The 17337-nt window shown below is 42.0% G+C and overlaps 1 protein-coding gene across 1 annotated transcript in view; it reads right to left on the reverse strand.

Moving 5' to 3' along the window:
* LOC309564013 (neuronal acetylcholine receptor subunit alpha-7-like) overlaps window positions 1–17337 on the reverse strand; it is a 324105-nt gene that overhangs the window by 204436 nt on the left and 102332 nt on the right. The window contains exon 4 of the mRNA XM_082268638.1: window positions 3294–3403. Coding sequence (XP_082124764.1) covers window positions 3294–3403 — 110 coding nt within the window. The remainder of the gene's footprint in view (window positions 1–3293; window positions 3404–17337) is intronic.

Consider the following 17337-nt stretch of genomic DNA (forward strand, 5'->3'; position numbering starts at 1 on the left):
TGAGCAATTAAAGCAATTTGGACTCCATCACCACTTGGTTTGGTAACCCTGTTGTATGTCGTATTCTTTGACCTTTCTGGGTTCCACCGTAGAGAAACCTTGTTTCACATGATATTTTTCAGAGCAAGTCAGCTCATTGAATAGATTTGTTTCCCCTTCCAAACAAGTCCCAGTTTCTCTTGATGATGTCTTTTGGACAGACTTCCCTTCACTGAATAGAAGCATTTACAGGATGGAATATGTTCTCTTTATTTACTGACTAGATCCAATCAGTGGCAACTCTAGGAACAATATATGGGGGGCACATAATATACCACAGTCAAAACTGGGGGGGCACTTATAATTTTCGCCACTAAATAACACTGAAAAAACAAAATAGGTATATATAAATAAGGTTAAAAAATACAAGAGTAATGCAGTTTGCAATGATACATGTTTATTGTACTAACCTAACACTTAAAAGACACGCTTTTGAGAGTTCTCCTTTCTTCCTCAGGTATTGATTCAGACCTGAGAAAGAGGAAAACTCTTAAAAGTTTTTCTTTATGGTTTAAAGCAATTTCAGCAAACAATTTACGCAGTAAAAACCCCTAGTATTGGTGCCAGTTTATGCATTAATTACCCCTAGTATTGGTGCCATTTTATGCAGTAATGACCCCCAGAATTGGTGCCAGTTTATGCAGTAATAACCCCTAGTATTGGTGCCAATTTATGCAGTATTAGCCACCTAGTATTGTTGCTAGTTGACACAGTAATAGCCCCTAGTATTGGTACCAGTTTATGCAGTAATAGCTCCTAGTATTGGTGCCAGCTTACACAATATTAACCCCTAGTATTGGTAGCAGTTTAGGCAGTAATAACCCCTAGTATTGGTGCCAGTTTATGCAGTAATAAAGCTAGTTTTGGTGTCAGTTCACACAGTAATAAAGCCCAGTATTGGTGTCAGTTTACTCAGCAATAACCCCTAGTATTGGTGCCATTTTATGCAGTAATAACTGCTAGTATTGGTGTCAGTTTATGTAGTAATAAAACCTAGTATTGGTGCCAGTTTATCCAGTAATAACCCCTAGTATTGGTGCCAGTTTACGTAGTAAAAAAGCCTAGTATTGATGCAAGTTTATGCAGTAATAAAGGCTAGTATTGGTGCCAGTTCATGCAGTAATAAAGCCTAATATTGGTGCCAGTTTACGCAGTAATAACCCCTAGTATTGGTGCCAGTTTACACAGTAATAACCCCTAGTATTTGTGCCAGTTTATGCAGTAATAAAGCCTAGTATTGGTGCTAGTTTGCGCAGTAATAAAGCCTAGTATTGATGCCAGTTTATGCGATAATAAAGCCTAGTAATATTGCCAGGTTACATGGCTCTAAAGAAGAGGAATTCCTCAAAATGCATCAGCCCACGGGGTCTTCAGTGACTGTTGTATCTATATCTGTTGATGCATTAGATGGAACTTGCTGAGATCTGTGATGCGCTTTTTACTGTTGCTTTTGTAAGTATAATACTTACCGTGTTTTTATACAATAAATTATTTGTCTCGGCATAATGCACTAGGTCGGTGCGCCCTCTGTGTGTTTTGTTTAGTTACGTAGTAATAGCCCGTACTATTGGTGCCAGTTTATGCAGTAATAACCCTTAGTATTTGTGCCAGTTTACGCAGTAATAACCCCTAGTAATGGTGCCACTTAATGCAGTAATAGCTCCTAGTACTGGTGCCAGTTTACGCAGTAATAACCTCTAGTATTGGTGCTAGTTTATGCAGTAATAACCCCTTAGTATTGTTGCCAGTTTATGCAGTAATATCTCCTAGTATTGGTGCCAGTTTACACAGTAATAAAGCCTAGTATTGGTGCCAGTTTGCGCAGTAATAACCCCTAGTATTGGTGCCAGTTTATGCAGTAGTAGCTCCTAGTATTGGTGCCAGTTTATGCAGTAATAAAGCCTAGTATTGATGCCAACCACAGTGATGACAGTGTTAAGGCCAGCCAGCCACGACAGTGGCGGAGGTCTTAACACTTTTATCAACTTCATTGGCATCAGAAGGGGGCAGTACCACCAGGTGACATAGGCGGGTGGCCCCACCCCTTGCCTATATAAGAACTGTGAAAGCGCAGAGCGGGCAGACCGAAGGAGGCAGAGTGTTTTAATTTTTTTCTATTTTTCGAGTCTGGCAGGCGTCTTGATAGATGAAGGATTTACATCGAGGGACACAATTTTTTTCTTTTTTAAGACTTGTCAAAAAGAGTGCCTATTACTTTTTGAAACGTTTTTGATGAATGGGTAGGGGTATGATGTACCCAATACCAATTCACATAGGGAGGGGGTGGGATCTGGGGCCCCCTTGAAGGAGGCTTCCAGATTCTGATAAGCCCCCCGCCCGCAGACCCTGACAACCACAGCCCAGGGTTGTCGGGAATAGGTCCTTGTCCCTATCAACATCAAAAGAAGAGTAAACATGTCAAAAGAAGAGTAATTATTCTTTAAACTGTTTAGGCAGCCTATGCTACTGTGAATCATCCATAAAGTCTGTGTTTTTTTGTTATACAAAGTGATATCTGTAGATATACTTCACTGCTCAAACCCCAAAGGGGTTGCTAAAAAGTGCATGACGGAGGGGTATATGCAGGGGATCAGGGGACTAATGGATTGGAAAGAGTGATTTTATCAAAGATGGCATACTGCTTAGACAGCTATGAAGAAAGTAATATTTCAAACGCAGTGGGGTGGTAAGCCCAAAGTGTTATTTCCGTGGACACTGTGGTGCTGAATTGGATACTGGGTTGTGAAAGAGGTATATAGAGAGGAACATTACACTTTAACTGGAGATAGGGAAGAGTATTATTCAGTCCAATGAGTACAATGTGCTACTGGGGTAGGAATGAAGGCATAGAGACATTAGAAGAAATGTTGTGTATCTAAGCTAGGGATGGAAAGAAGTGCCACTTGCAGGAGAACTACTAAATTGGACATGGACATTTCTGGGCACTACTGAGCAAGGAATAGGGGACAATTCTAGGGATGCTGTAATGCTGAATGGAAAAATGTAGACAAGAACAACATTGTAGAAACTAAACAGTGTATACGTGATTTTACCATTTAGTGAAGGACACACTTTTACAATCATCATAACAAATTTCTTTTTATACAGGCATTTTATAACACATGCTTTATAGTTACAATATATAACATATTACAGAAACATGTGCACTATGTTCAGTATAGAGCCATGTAAGGAATGGAATCCTATTTACTAGAACTGGAGATATTGCATTAAAAAGGTGTCATGAACTCTACCTGTTGTATAATAGTATGTCAGGAACCCATATCTGATCAGATGGAAAACGAAGAGTTTGGACTCCAGGATATTCAGATTGGTCCCACGTTAGGTAGACGTCATTCCAGTACTGGCAAAAAAAAAAAAAATAATATATTGTTTTGTGAGCATAAAATATCCTCAAAGTTTTAAGGCAGGGCAAGGACCAATGATGTTATGCAAAATGCAGTAATTCTCCGCAGCAATTTATTCTCAAAGTAGCATGGCATGGATTACTCTACACTATTTTTTGTGGTTAAAATTTATACAAATTACTCATATATGGTCAAAAGGTGTCTGTATATGTCTGTTGATAGGCCACAATAAAAAGGCAGAAAATCAGTTGAGCCTTTACATATATTCTCCAGGTGAATTAAAGTGTCCGAAGGAAGAATATTTTGTGTTGCCTTTAGCAGTGAATCATATTCATGTTTCTAGGGCAGGTTAGAAAATAATAAGGAGAAAGTGATGTATTACTACAGGCAATATGAATGATACATCCTTTCAACAATGTATTTTATTAAAGCAGTATATGATTTATTCACAGACCATTGGCAAATTTTTCACTGGCTGTGATAGTCAAGAACTCTTTTCTCATTTTCTTTTTTCTAGGTTTTATGATTCAGCCCATATGCCTTCCATAAAAATTAACAATGAAATAAGAAATCTCATGTGTACATGACATTGATTCCATTGCAAATTTTTATGAAAGGCACAGGGGTGAATCATAGACCTAAAACATAAACTCTGTACCATCATGAGATTTAATAATAGCTACCTCCCCATAAGGGTCCATTCACACTTTCCCATTATTGTGCATTGCATTACGACAGCCCATTCATTTGGAAAAAGCTAGCAACACACTAGAATGGACAAAAAATGCACATGCAGCATTTTATCCAATCCAGTGCACAACAACTAAGTATGCTTGCAAAGGTATTATTTGGACCCTTAAATTATTGTGCTGTTTTTTTTTTTTTTTTTTTTTTTTTATCTGATTTTATTGAGATACAAGTAAAGGCTTACATACAAATAGTATACGCATATGGTAGACATGGAGACTAAAAGGTAGAAAATAAAGGGCTCCAGTGTAAAAGTCAAACAAACATGTTCAAGGTATAGTTGAAATTTAAACAGCTGTATAAAAACAATAAGAAAAGAGAAAAAGAGTGTGAAGCATTACCATTGGCATCATACGTAATTATATAAGATATGTAAAGCTAATACACCAATACTCCTGGAAAAGGAGTATCCCAGAGGATACATTCTGTCAGATATACTTCAGTAATGCTTTTGCACAATGTAAAGATAAGAACCACCTGAAAAATAACAGCATTTAGGAAAGAGGGAAAAGGAATGAGATAGTAGGGTAGCATGATGAAGGCAGGAATGGCTAAGTAAGGATGGTATCGGAGCCGCTTTCAGCCCACGTAACAAAATCTGATGAGTAACGGAACATGGACCATATACAGTCCAGGTGAGAGAGAACTGGTTTTCCTTTCCTGCTTCCTGTGCCAGCAGACATTAAAGGGCCCCTAAAAGAGTCCACCTTTTTTGCCCAGTCCCCCAGAGAAGGCATGGCTGTTGATCTTCAGTGACGGGGAATAACTGGCCAGAAAGTGTCTCAAAACACCTCTCTTTACAGATTTGAAGGGTCCATGGAGCATGGACAAGAGGGCCACTTCAGGAAAAGGTTGAATAGAGGTTGCCATCAGCTTACAGTTTAGTTCAAATATTTGTTTCCAAAATATCTTTATGGGGGGCAGTCCCACCAGACATGAAGCATGGTACCTTTGGAGGCATGGCAATGCCAGCTATTGCCCAGTATTGATGGATTAAAGTACTGAAGAGTCGACGGGCATCTATGCCATCTGGTCACCAGTTTAAACCCTTTTCCTGATTCTTAATGGTTAGAAGGATTTTGTGAGTTAGGATAAAGCAAATTTGCAAGTCCAAGAGAGAAACTGTGTGGAGAAGCTCTGATTCCCAGACCTGCATATAAGGTGGGAGATCAGGAGAACAGTAAAATAAAAAGTTGGAAAACCACATGGGTTGGAGAGTCATCCTGTAAAATACCCTCAGATTCAATCAGTTTGGCAAGAGTGTCCGGTATGGAAGTGATAACACGAATATAGGACACTGCTTGCTGCCTCTGTAGCCACTGTGTTGGGTTATGTAAAAGGGTTGCAAAATGAGTAGCTGTTGTTAATGGTGGATCGGCTTGAAGAACTTGATTGATTCTCCTATGATCTCCTCTTCGCCAGGGTCCAAACCGTGCTGCATGCAGAGCCGGCAGAAAGGCCGGTGTCCCAAAAAAGCCTATCTAAGCCTATGGGACCTATGACTCTCTAAGGGTGGATGTCAAGTGGTCCCAGATATGGATCATTTGGTGCGTTAGGTCAGTAGGGATAGATGGACCCTTACAGTTGTTAGGTGGTGTGATGAAACGCGGTATCAGACCCGTGCCCTTCTCCCCACCTCATGACAAAGTACTGGCCAATCTCAAACTGCACAGTCACTTATATAACAATGCCACTCTCAACTGCACAAAGATTTTCCAGCTCACAGAACCACAATCTAGGTGCCAGCAGCCTGAGAGCGATTGCCACTGGGTTAGTTAATTAGGCAGTTAAAAGAGAAGTACAGCTAAAACTTGTTTGGCTGTACTTTTCCTGTTGATCACAGGAGTGCAGTTCGTTCTGCTTTCCTGTGACCCGTTTTCAGCAGACAGTAGGCTGAAGTCCCATGTCTGCTGACATCACAGAACCGGTCTAGGCTCGGGTAAGAACGTGACAATGGATTCAGGATCTGCCCAAATGACTGGACCGGAACTGGCTCAGCCTCTTAGCAGGCCACTGAGAGCCTGAGCCGGCTGCTCCCATCCCCTCCACAGACCAGAGCTCCACTGAGCATGGAAAGGTAGAGCAGAGAACTGCTGACTGATAGTCAGCGGATCTCTGCACGGAGAGCTGTGATAACCGAGCAATCAGCGGTGTCAGATTGCTCGGTTGTCAGTTTGAAAGGCACTGGGGAACAAATGCAGCATCGGACTGATGCTGCTTCCAGCTAGGTAGGTATGATCCTGGAAAAAAAAACATAACCCCATTCTTCTCTTTTAACTGTTTAAACTGCCACCACTGACTTTTACCAAAGAGTTGGAACTTCCACAAGATTAGCGATACAATTATGATTTTAAAATAAACGTCTGTACACACACTGTCACCACATGCAGGTCTATTAAGAGATTTAATATACACAGTAACCCTCTTCAAGAGACAGGGATTCTTTTAGTTTGCATTAAAAGCCTTAGAGACAATTTTAACACTTTTCAAAATAGGGTTTAGGCTCCGTTTACATATTTGCATCTCAGATCACAGGCAGAATTGCTGCGATTCTGCCCACGATCTCGAATCATTGAAAATCTCGGACACCCGTGCGATTCCCGTGACTTGCAATGGCACCTCAAACATGGCACGATTTTGGCACGATTGATGAATCATGGTAAAATCGTGCAACCAAACTCGAGGGACGCCTCTCACCCAAAAGAAGTTCTTGATCCGAGATGCTAATATGTGAAGGGAGCCTTAAAAATGAAAAAGATCAAAATAGTGAAAAAATGTTTACAGAAAAAGGTTGTTACAAAGAAAAAAAGAGACAATAAAGCAACAGAGAAATAAAAAGAAATTGAAATACTTTACAATGTCCTGGTTTCAGCAGATTTCAGTCAATGAGCAAGATGGTAAATTGGCTCTTTTAACTTGGCAGCTGTTTAGTTGCTTAATGGTACACGAGAGCTGTCAACTTCAGGAGCAGCCTTTTTTTTTCTCTGATATCACGGGGGTGTGGTCAGAAACAACGGGGTGCAATGGGGTGTCACCATGTTTTTGACTGTATCATGGCCCTCCCTTACACAGTTTTATACTAATATTGATATCTTCAAATATGTACAGGTGGCTTTCTGGAAACTGGTAGATTATTGTTCAGCATTCAATTTTATGTCCAAGGATACTAAACAGAGTATATCGGATGGGCCTCTCACCCAGGAGGTAGGAGACTGCTATTTTTTCTTCTATATGCTGTAGCTTAATCATGTATGACTTCAATTTGTTATGTATTATATTCCCCATTAAAATATACAGTATATTTAATATTATGTGCCGTGTTTCTGTCTAATTATATGAATTGTGTGTGTGGATTTTGTTGAATTGTGATTTGGACAGGGGTCTCTGAAAGGTCGCTTCGTGCCTTTTACCATACTCATTAGTTCTGGGTAGACATTTTATGGCACGCTATATATTCTTAATGGATTTACCTCCCCCACAAACCACAGGTAACAGACCTGAAGGATTTTGTTGTAGTTTTATGATAGGTCACTTCCAATCCCCTCAGGAAAGTGACACGCTGTAGGAGTTAATGGCCAGCAGACCCTGCCAGATCTTTGGCCTCAGTGGAAATAACAGGTTTTTTGAAATGTGAGCTAAATTAAAGGGCTATGGAGGTATTTGCTGCTGCAGTGTGTAACTGTGTGTTCTTCAAAACCATCATGGCAGGCCTATAATTCCTGAACAACATGGCCGCCAGACAGGGATTTTCGTGAGCCCAGTACATGATATCACTACAGGTGGGGTCCATGGGAGGGCGCAAAGATCAAATGGGTTTCTTTCCAGTTGAACCCAGAGCTTAGATAAAGAATGGTGGAACCAGTCTAAGATATGGGTGAGTACTGCTGCCTTGTGGTACATAGAGGGCTCCAGCTCCTCCTCAAGATTTCAGAAGGAATTGCATTTTATAACGAATTCTAAGAATTCTATGTCGCGTTCCAGATAAACTTAGAGAACTTCCAGCGAAAGTTCTGAAAATACGAGGTGGGTGATGTACTGTTTGATATCACAGGTCCTAGTCACCTTCTTCTTCCTCCAGTGAGCATCCTAATCCTGAAGTATGCAGGTGGCGCCACTCTCTGCACTCTGGTGCCATTCTTCTGAGTGCAAAATGGGACACAGGTCACCAGAACTTACAGCAAGTGGATTGACGGTGGGCAACATTCAACACAGAATATAAGTGGCGCTGAATGGGGGGGGGCGGTAAAACCACAATGTTGAACCATGCTTTTAAATGCCCCCTAATCTCTCCCCCTTTAGCTGCAAAGGCAGTGGATAGCGCCTGTATATGGAGCAGTCATGGCAGGAATTATACCCCCTTTTGCATCCAACGAGCACCACCACTGCCCATTCAATTGAACTGTCTGAAGTGGGCTTAGTTGCTAATAGTGGTGTGGTATTTAGGGGATTAACACCTGTGAATTGCCTCAGAAAAGCAATCTGTGTAAGGATCTATTTTTGAAGGAGTGACAGTACCTGGCGCTGGTGTGAACAAGTCCATAGTGTAGTCACAAGGTAAAGTAACACTAAAAACTAGTTCTATTCAAGAATGTATTCTTAATTGAAAGTGTAAGTTCACCTTCTCTTACACTGGACCACCTTCCCATCCCCCCTGGTCCCGATCAGTGGCTGCCGGTCCATAAGGGGCACAGGGGTGCCGCCCCTCTAGTTTACATAACGTAATCATAGGACAATTTATTTTTAAATAACTGCGTAGTACCCTACAAGGTAGGTGCTAGGTAAAGTATAGTGGGCCTTGGCTGCCTAACAGCAGGGCCATGATTTTCAGCTGGGCTGTCCTGCCTCCCAGATGTGGCTGCTGAGAGGGGAGTCTCCCCACTGGCTTCATGAGAGGATTCTCATTGGGCAGTGGAGGAAACCCAATCAGAGGCACGTTCAGGCCTGTATCTACCCCAGAAGGCAGATTCTGCCGCAGAGGATTCTGGGAGTGGGTATAAGTTTGAGGGGAGCACATGATGCAGCATCTTTGGCAGGAAGCAGAGTCCCAGAAGGGAAAGTACGGCTGTCTCTCCTCCTGTCAGAAGGATCAGGTGTCTCGGGTGGCTTGCCTGAGAGTACAGAGAGAGCTGAGCTGAGCTGCAGAGAGGATCCGGTGTGCCGAGGACCAGCGGAGAAAGAGGGGTTCTGTTCCAGGAAAGCATTCCAAGTTTGTGAGTACTGTGAACTACCCCTAGGGGCCTGCCCTGCTTAAAGGGGACTACTCCGGTGAAGGTTCCTGGGAGCCAAGAGCTAGCTAGCGGTAAAGGGGGTGCCTAGTGGGAGGACCCTGCAGTGTCAGAGGGGGTGCCTAGTGAGAGGACCCTGAAGTGTCAAAGGGGGTGCCTAGTGAGAGGACCCTGAAGTGTCAAAGGGGGTGCCTAGTGAGAGGACCCTGAAGTGTCAGAGGGAGTGCCTAGTGAGAGGACCCTGAAGTGTAAAGTGGGCGCCAGCGGTTGGGCCCTGAAGAGTTAAGTGTACAGTATACAGTGTTGCGAGTTGCAGCAGCACAAGCAGTTACAAGGAGCTACCTCAGTCAGTGAAGGGCTGGAGGGAGCTTTTCACCGAACTTATGAGCTAAACTGAGTGTCAAAAGTCAAGTGTATTACATTCCTGGATCTTCTGAGTTAACCAGTGTGTTAAAGTCGAAGTTCTAGCACAGTTCGGCAAAACAGTAACTTCAAGCGCCAGGAAGCGTTGGTCGGCATTCCGCTGGTGTCAAGACAGCGCTAACAGGCATTTTTTTGTAAGGAGTCCCAGTTAAACCTAGTTGAGCCAGAGGAGTATCCCACTCATTCCCTTCTCCCATCCCCATTACAAAATAAACAAAACAAACCAAAGATGCCGGAATGGTCATTGTCTCCAATCTCACACTGGGGTATTCAACTTAAATGTGTTGTAAGTGTTACCGGTAACAATGGTAGACCCATATCAGGCCCAATGCCTGGAAAACCTGCTACAACTGATAATATGACTAACATTTTTAACATCTTAAAGTTAAAAAATGTTAGTCATATTAGCGTTTATTTAAAAAAATCAATAGTTCTATGTGTGTGGCTGTGCACTGTGCGAGGTGCCAAACTAATAGGTTTCTATGAGGTATGTTATTTTTTTACAAACACATGATTAGAGCCTGAGGCTCTAATTGGCTTGAAAAAGGTTATCTTTGGGGCGCAGAGCACTGTATATCAGTATTTGCTATCGGTCCCAGCCAATCGGGACAGGAAGCTGATTTGGAACCCTGAAAGAAGACCGGGTTAACGTGGAAGCCACGGCGCAGGGTATCAGGGGTGCTCCATTTGTGGGGTGAGTGCGGACCCGGAGGAATTTGTTTGCCACCCCCACAAAAAAATGTTATCACCAGCTGCCACTGGTTCTGCTATACTGGAGTCCCACAATCTCCTTCTGTGAGACATCAGGTCGCAACTTTACCAGTCTGGGGAATTGTAATCCCCACGACTTTCTCTCCTCTTCTCCAGCGCTGACAGTACGGCTAGGTGGGTTCTGATTGGTTAGCGCTGTCTATGTGACAATGCTGATGAATTAGAATGCCTAATATCTGTACATGCTGAGAGGTACGTATAGGGGATTAAGCTGCGGGGATTTCAAATCCCCAGACCGGTGAAATGGCGACCAGATGTCTCACAGAAGGAGATAGTGGGACTCCTGTAAAACGAGACCAGTAGCGGGAGGTAATAAAAATTTTCTGTAAAGGTGAACTTACTCTTTAAAGTCCCTTCTATTGCTCTCAGCCTCCTCCAAATCTACAAATTTCTGCTGCAGTGCTCCGTCTTCCTGTTACAGGGAAAGTGGAAAGGAGAGCTTTGGGAGCTCACAGAGGATGCTACAAGGAGACAGAAAACCACAGTAAGAGACAATTTTAGGAGAAATAGGTTACAGTGCCATTAAGTAGTGTATATGTATGGGTATTAGTAATAAAGAAGCTGCACTAAGTGATATAAATGACAAATCATATAAATAACTAATCATAAACCACAAAATAAATTGTGCAATAAATATATAATCAAAAATCTGAGTAATGGTCCACGGTCCACGGTCCACACTCCTCTGCTGTCACTTTCACCAATATCTCCACATGGAACTTCCTGTCTGCACCTGGCACCACTTCCTAGCTGTACCTGACATCACAGCTAGGAAGTGGTGCCAGATACAGACAGGTACAGACAGGAAGTTCCATGTGGAGATATTGGTGAAAGTGACAGCAGAGGAGTGTGGACCGTGGTAGTGGAGCAGAGCTGGTATTTGGGTGACATCCACGGCTGTTTTATCTGAATCTTGGCCACCCCTCTCTATCTTGCTGTGGGAATTTGATAGCCTCCTGTCGCAATTTTCAGGTGCATTTTTACCAATTTCTGGTAAGCAGCATTGATGTTGGTGAAGGATTGAGCACCTGTGGTGGATTGCACATTTAATTGAATCTTCACTTTATGTCACATCCATAAATGGGCTTTATGGACTCATATTAGAGACTTTATGCTTATTCACCATTTTTTGCACTTATATTCATTTAGTGCACCTTTTTTATTTTAGTTCATTCATTTATAGTTTCATTTGCGTATTGTGATATTTGATTGCCTCATTCATATTGCATTGCTCATTACTCAGATTTTTGATTATATATTTATTGCACAATTTATTTTGTGGTTTATGATTAGTCATTTATATGATTTTTCATTTATATCACTTAGTGCAGCTTGTTTATTACTATTTTGGTGTTGTCACACTGGAAGCTGCAGCTGTTCATTTTACACCAGCGCGGTTATATATTTTTGATATTATTTTTTTAGTGTATATGTATGCTTTTGATTTTAATTGACCCTGAGCGTTTTTGAGCAGATAGTATCTTAAAAGACACTGGGCTCCATTCATGAAACAGTATCTACCGCTTTAAGTACAGTGGTGAAATAGCTCTTTTGGCATTCAGCAAAAAAACACTTGTAAAAAAGGGGCCTGCATTGAAATATGCAATATTTATCTCATGAAGGGTACCACAGAGCAAGCCACTGCTGTCCAAACAAAACATTGCTGCGTATTTACAGTTTGCACAAGAGCACCTGGATGTTCCATAGCAGTACTGGCAAAATATTCTGTGGACAGATGAAACCAAAGTTGAGTTGTTTGGAAGAAACACACAACAATATGTGTTTGGCGAAAAAGAGGCACAGCACACCAACATCAAAACCTCATCCCAACTGTGAAGTATGGTGGTGGGGGCATCATGGTTTGGGGCTGCTTTGCTGCGTCAGGGCCTGCACGGATTGCTATCATCGAAGGAAAAATGAATTCCCAAGTTTATCAAGACTTTTTGCAGGAGAACTTAAGGCCATCTGTCTACCAGCTGAAGCTCAACAGAAGATGGGTTTTTTAACAGGACAATGACCCAAAGCATAGAAGTAAATCAACAACAGAATGGCTTAAACAGAAGAAAATACGCCTTCTGAAGTGGCCCAGTCAGAGTCCTGACCTCAACCCGATTGAGATGCTGTGGCATGACCTCAAGAAAGCGATTCACACCAGACATCCCAAGAATATTGCTGAACTGAAACAGTTCTGTAAAGAGGAATGGTCAAGAATTACTCCTGACCGTTGTGCACATCTGATCTGCAAATCTGGATCTGGAAACGTTTGGTTGAAGTTATTGCTGCCAAAGGAGGTTCAACCAGTTATTAAATCCAAGGGTTCACATTTTTTTCCACCTGCACTGTGAATGTTTACATGGTGTGTTCAATAAAAACATGGCAACATTTCATTCTTTGTGTGTTATTAGTTTAAGCAGACTGTGATTGTCTATTGTTGGGACTTAGATGATGGATGATCAGATCACATTTTATGACCAATTTGTGCAGAAATCTATATCATTCCAAAGGGTTCACATACTTTTTCTTGCAGCTTTATATATATAAAAGCCTCTGAAAATCTAGGGAAATTACATGAGAAAAAATATATATTTCACTAAATGCAACATTTCAGTGTTTTTATCTATATGTTGGTTTCTATGCATTACTGTTGAGAGACTATTTATTTATTTCCTTTAGTGAAGTGACTTTAATGCTGTTTTATGTGGTTTTTATTGCACATTTTTCTATTTTGAGATAAATAATGAATAAAGGGATGGGAAATTGACATTTTAATATTGCATGCAATTTTTGGGAAAAATGTGTCAGGTCACCCAATACCGCATGCAACATGCTTTAGTGGATGGCGCCTGTGACGAGACCCTTGCTCGCTCTGTCCGCTCTCCCGACACTCCTCTGTTTCTAGTAAGTCCGCTTGCCGATCGCAACGTCTGATGGTTCGGTCAACCAAGGATCCGGGATCCGAACTACAGCTATGTGCCGTCCGGAATCCATTAGAACAAAACACCAGGCAAGCTGTATGTACGTTCAAACAGGAAGACAATTTATTGGAAGAACACAGCACACTTTATACAGAAAGTGGAATATACATGCAAATGAGGGCTTGAAATGAGTCAACAGGGATTGGTCAGATAGCTTTGACCAATGCAAATGAGGGCTTGAAAATGAGTCAGTAGTGATTGGTCAGATAACTTTGACCAATGCAAGGAGACAGAAGCCCCAGGGGGCAATCAATGTACACAATAGTCAGACACAGAACAATGGTTGTCTAACGAGCCCTGAATACACATTACTCTGTGTCAATACCTCCCTTAGCAGACAACAGGTGCGGTCATTAGCATTAGCCCACCTGACAATAGTTGAATGGGGAGCCACCCCCAGACAGTCCGGCTCCTCAGAACTTCCTGGGATGACCATATTAGGAATGGGCTTCCTGCTCAGAAACCTCATGGCAAAGGGAACAATTGACCTTGCTGACAAAAATGAAGCAATTCAACCCCTCACCCATCTGTCCTTAAATTCCAGTGATGGTGAACATCATCACAGCGCCCATTATCACATTGAGGGTTAAGTAATCAGAGCCCTTGGGCATTCTTACTCAACTCACAATATGACCCAAATTTGGAATTCTGGCTGCAGTTATTGAGAACCAGAATCCTTTTTCCCTGTTGCAGGTCAATCCAGAAACATATCCACTCAAGTCTGGATTTCAGAAGTGCAAGGAAAGGAAAGAGCGTGAAGAAGAACAAGAAAAAATTAAAAAGAAAAATCTCATCTTTCACTGTTTTAGGAAGCCAGAATCCACCCAGGAACATAACGTTGAACCGGAAGCATCCTCAGGAGGAGATATGGAAGTTAGATCAGACACAGCTGAGGGCCATTCTTAACATTGTAAGCTGTTGACTATATCTAAAGATATGCAAGAAGAGGGTATGCCTGCTTTTGAAATTCCAAACTGCTCCACTGAGAGCATTTTACCTGAAGAAAGTGTGTCCTTGGGCACCCAGTCTGCTGTAAGTTTAGAAGATGCCTCCTCCACCGCATATCCCTTTTAGATTACATTTTGAGCTATATAGAAACTTTATGCAGTTCTCCCTTGCCTCAAGTTCTACAGGTCCTGCTCCTATGGATTTGTGTGAAATAGATTGGAAAGATCCAGCAATGTGGCCAGAAAGTCTTCAAGACGATGAAAGAGAGCAAATTGTGCTCTCTGGATTGTGACTAAAGAGGAGCTGAAAAAGATGGCTTGTCGTATGACTTTGGACAGTGATGGATGTTCAATTACGGAGTATCTTTTATATGAAAAAACCTCAAATGGACATGAGAAGATATTAAGAGACTGACTTCAATGGACTGATTCCAAACATGCGTTATACTGCACCACTTGCTGAGCTTTTTCCTCAAATTATTACCATAGGAAAGATGGAAGCATACTATGTAGGAGAGAAGGCTTTGACCCTTCCAAAAACAGATGGCATTGACTTTATACAAGATTGCCAGAGCATGAACGTTCTGCTCAACACCGAAAGCACTACATAAGTTGGTGAATTTTACAGAGGTCCATCGGCGGACAAGGCGTAGACTTTGAGATGCAAAGAAAGGGAAGCATGTTACCTTATTTTTGGCATCACGGAATCTGGCTTTTAGAGTAAGTTCTCAAAGAATTGGAGACATTAATGATGGTTATTTCCTTGGAACTGTTTAACTTGTTGCAAAATATGATAGTGTACTTAGGGAGAATTTAGAAAAAGTGAAACAAAGCCAGGAAAATGGAAAGCTTCTACCTGCACATTATTTATCATCAGCCACACAAAACAAATTAATCAATGTATGTGGAAGATGTGTTTTGGATGTCATACTTTCTAAAAGGCAACAATCAATTTATTTCTCAGTGATTTGTGATGCAACACCAGTTATATCGCATATGGAACAGAATGTTAATATTCTGTGATATGTGCACAGAGATCTCTTGAAAAGAAAATGGTGCATTCAAGAAAGGTTCCTGGATTTGATTTCTTTAAGAAGACTGGTGAAGAAATTGCTGAAATGTTGCTATCAAGATTGTGTGAACATGGCATCGATGTCAAGGATATAATAACAGAGCCATCATGTCAGGAAAAACTAAAGGTGTAAGATCCAGAATCCAACGGAAGTTTCCGGCAGCTTTGTTTTGTCCATGTGCAGCACACTAATTAAATCTTGTTGATGTACACGCAGCTTCAGGTTCCCCTGATATGATGACCTTCTATGGGAGTGTAAATAGGCTGTTTATTCTATTCAGTAGCAGTCCTAAAATATGGTGCCCTTTGTTAGATGAAGTTGGTGGTTCTTTACATGGCCCTAGTGACAACAGATGGAGTTCCAGAATTAAAGCAGTAAGGCAAATCGCACAAAAGCTTCCACATACTCTGAAAGCTTTGGAAAGGGTGCTGGAAAGTAAAAACTGACAAGTGCTGCACACTCTGAAGAGGAAGGACTGCTAGATTATTTCTCCTGCAAAGTTTTGAAGAATGGAATAAAATCCTTCAGTCTTGACATAGGTGCAGCCAAAGCCGAATGTTTACAGGGTGTTCGCCCCGATGAACACCCTGCCATGCTGTGCCCTGATTGGGCAAATCTGGGGGGGGGGGCAGCTGTGGCATCCTTAACAACTGGCGAGTCATCAGCTGTCATTAGGTTTCCCCACTGACAGCTGAACAAAAGTGCCTGTTAAAAGAAAAAAAAACTTTACATATAGTGCCTGGGGGGTCTCCCTAGTCTACCTGTAAAGTGGTGCATATTTTGCATGCATTAAACATGCTACAGCTAAAATGGCTTTTTTTAAAGAGTCAAATCACATTTAAAATGACTCGTGGTTGCAATTGCCGGCTCCCGGCTATTAAAAAAATGAAAGAAAAAACAACATAGGATCCCCCCAGTCCATACTAGGCTCTTCGGGTCTAGTATGGGTTTTAAGGGGAGCCCCACGCCAAAATTGAAAAAAAAATCTGGCTTGTGCCCCCCCAAAATCCATACCAGACCCTTACCCGGGCATGCAGCCTGGCAGGTCCTGAACCATACCAGGCCACATGCCCTCAACATGGGAGGGGGTGCTCTGGGGCAGGGAGGGCTTTGCCTCCCCCACCCCAGAGTACCTTGTCTCCATGTAGATGAAGACAAGGACCTCTTCCCGACAACCATGGGCTGTGGTTGTCGGGGTCTGCCAGTGGGGGGGGGCTTATCAGAATCTGGAAGCCCCCATTAACAATGTAAATAGGTATCGGGTACATAGTGCCCCTACCCATTCACCAAAAAAGTGAATGGGTAGGGGCACTATGTACCCATTTTTACATTTTTTTTATTTTTATTGATGCATGTCCCCAGGGCAGTACCCAGACCCCTATACCACTTTTATGGTCAATTACTTGTATATAAGCCCTCAAAATGGGCACTTTCGATTTTTCCTGTTCTGCTCCCATAGACTTCTGCTGCGAACCGAACAGTTGGGTGTTCGGCCCATCCCTAGCAGCCAACATCAGGGCTATGTCTGAATAAATGAAGGTGCTCCAGGGTTAGTGGTCAGCTCTACTCTCTGAGGCTAAAGTTGTTGCTGATTCCATGGAGATTCCCAAGGAGCTACTGAATGCTCACAAGCTTTGTAAAAAGAAGGCTGAAAAAAATGTTAAAAATCATTTGGATGCCAAAAAATATTTTCAAAGTCAGTGTGTTCTTTCCAGCAATGGATATCATTATTTCAGACCTGGATCAAAGGTTTAAATCAATGGAAGAAG

The sequence above is a fragment of the Pelophylax lessonae genome (genome assembly GCF_965119305.1).
Source record: "Pelophylax lessonae genome assembly, chromosome: 1".
Lineage (NCBI taxonomy): Eukaryota > Metazoa > Chordata > Amphibia > Anura > Ranidae > Pelophylax > Pelophylax lessonae.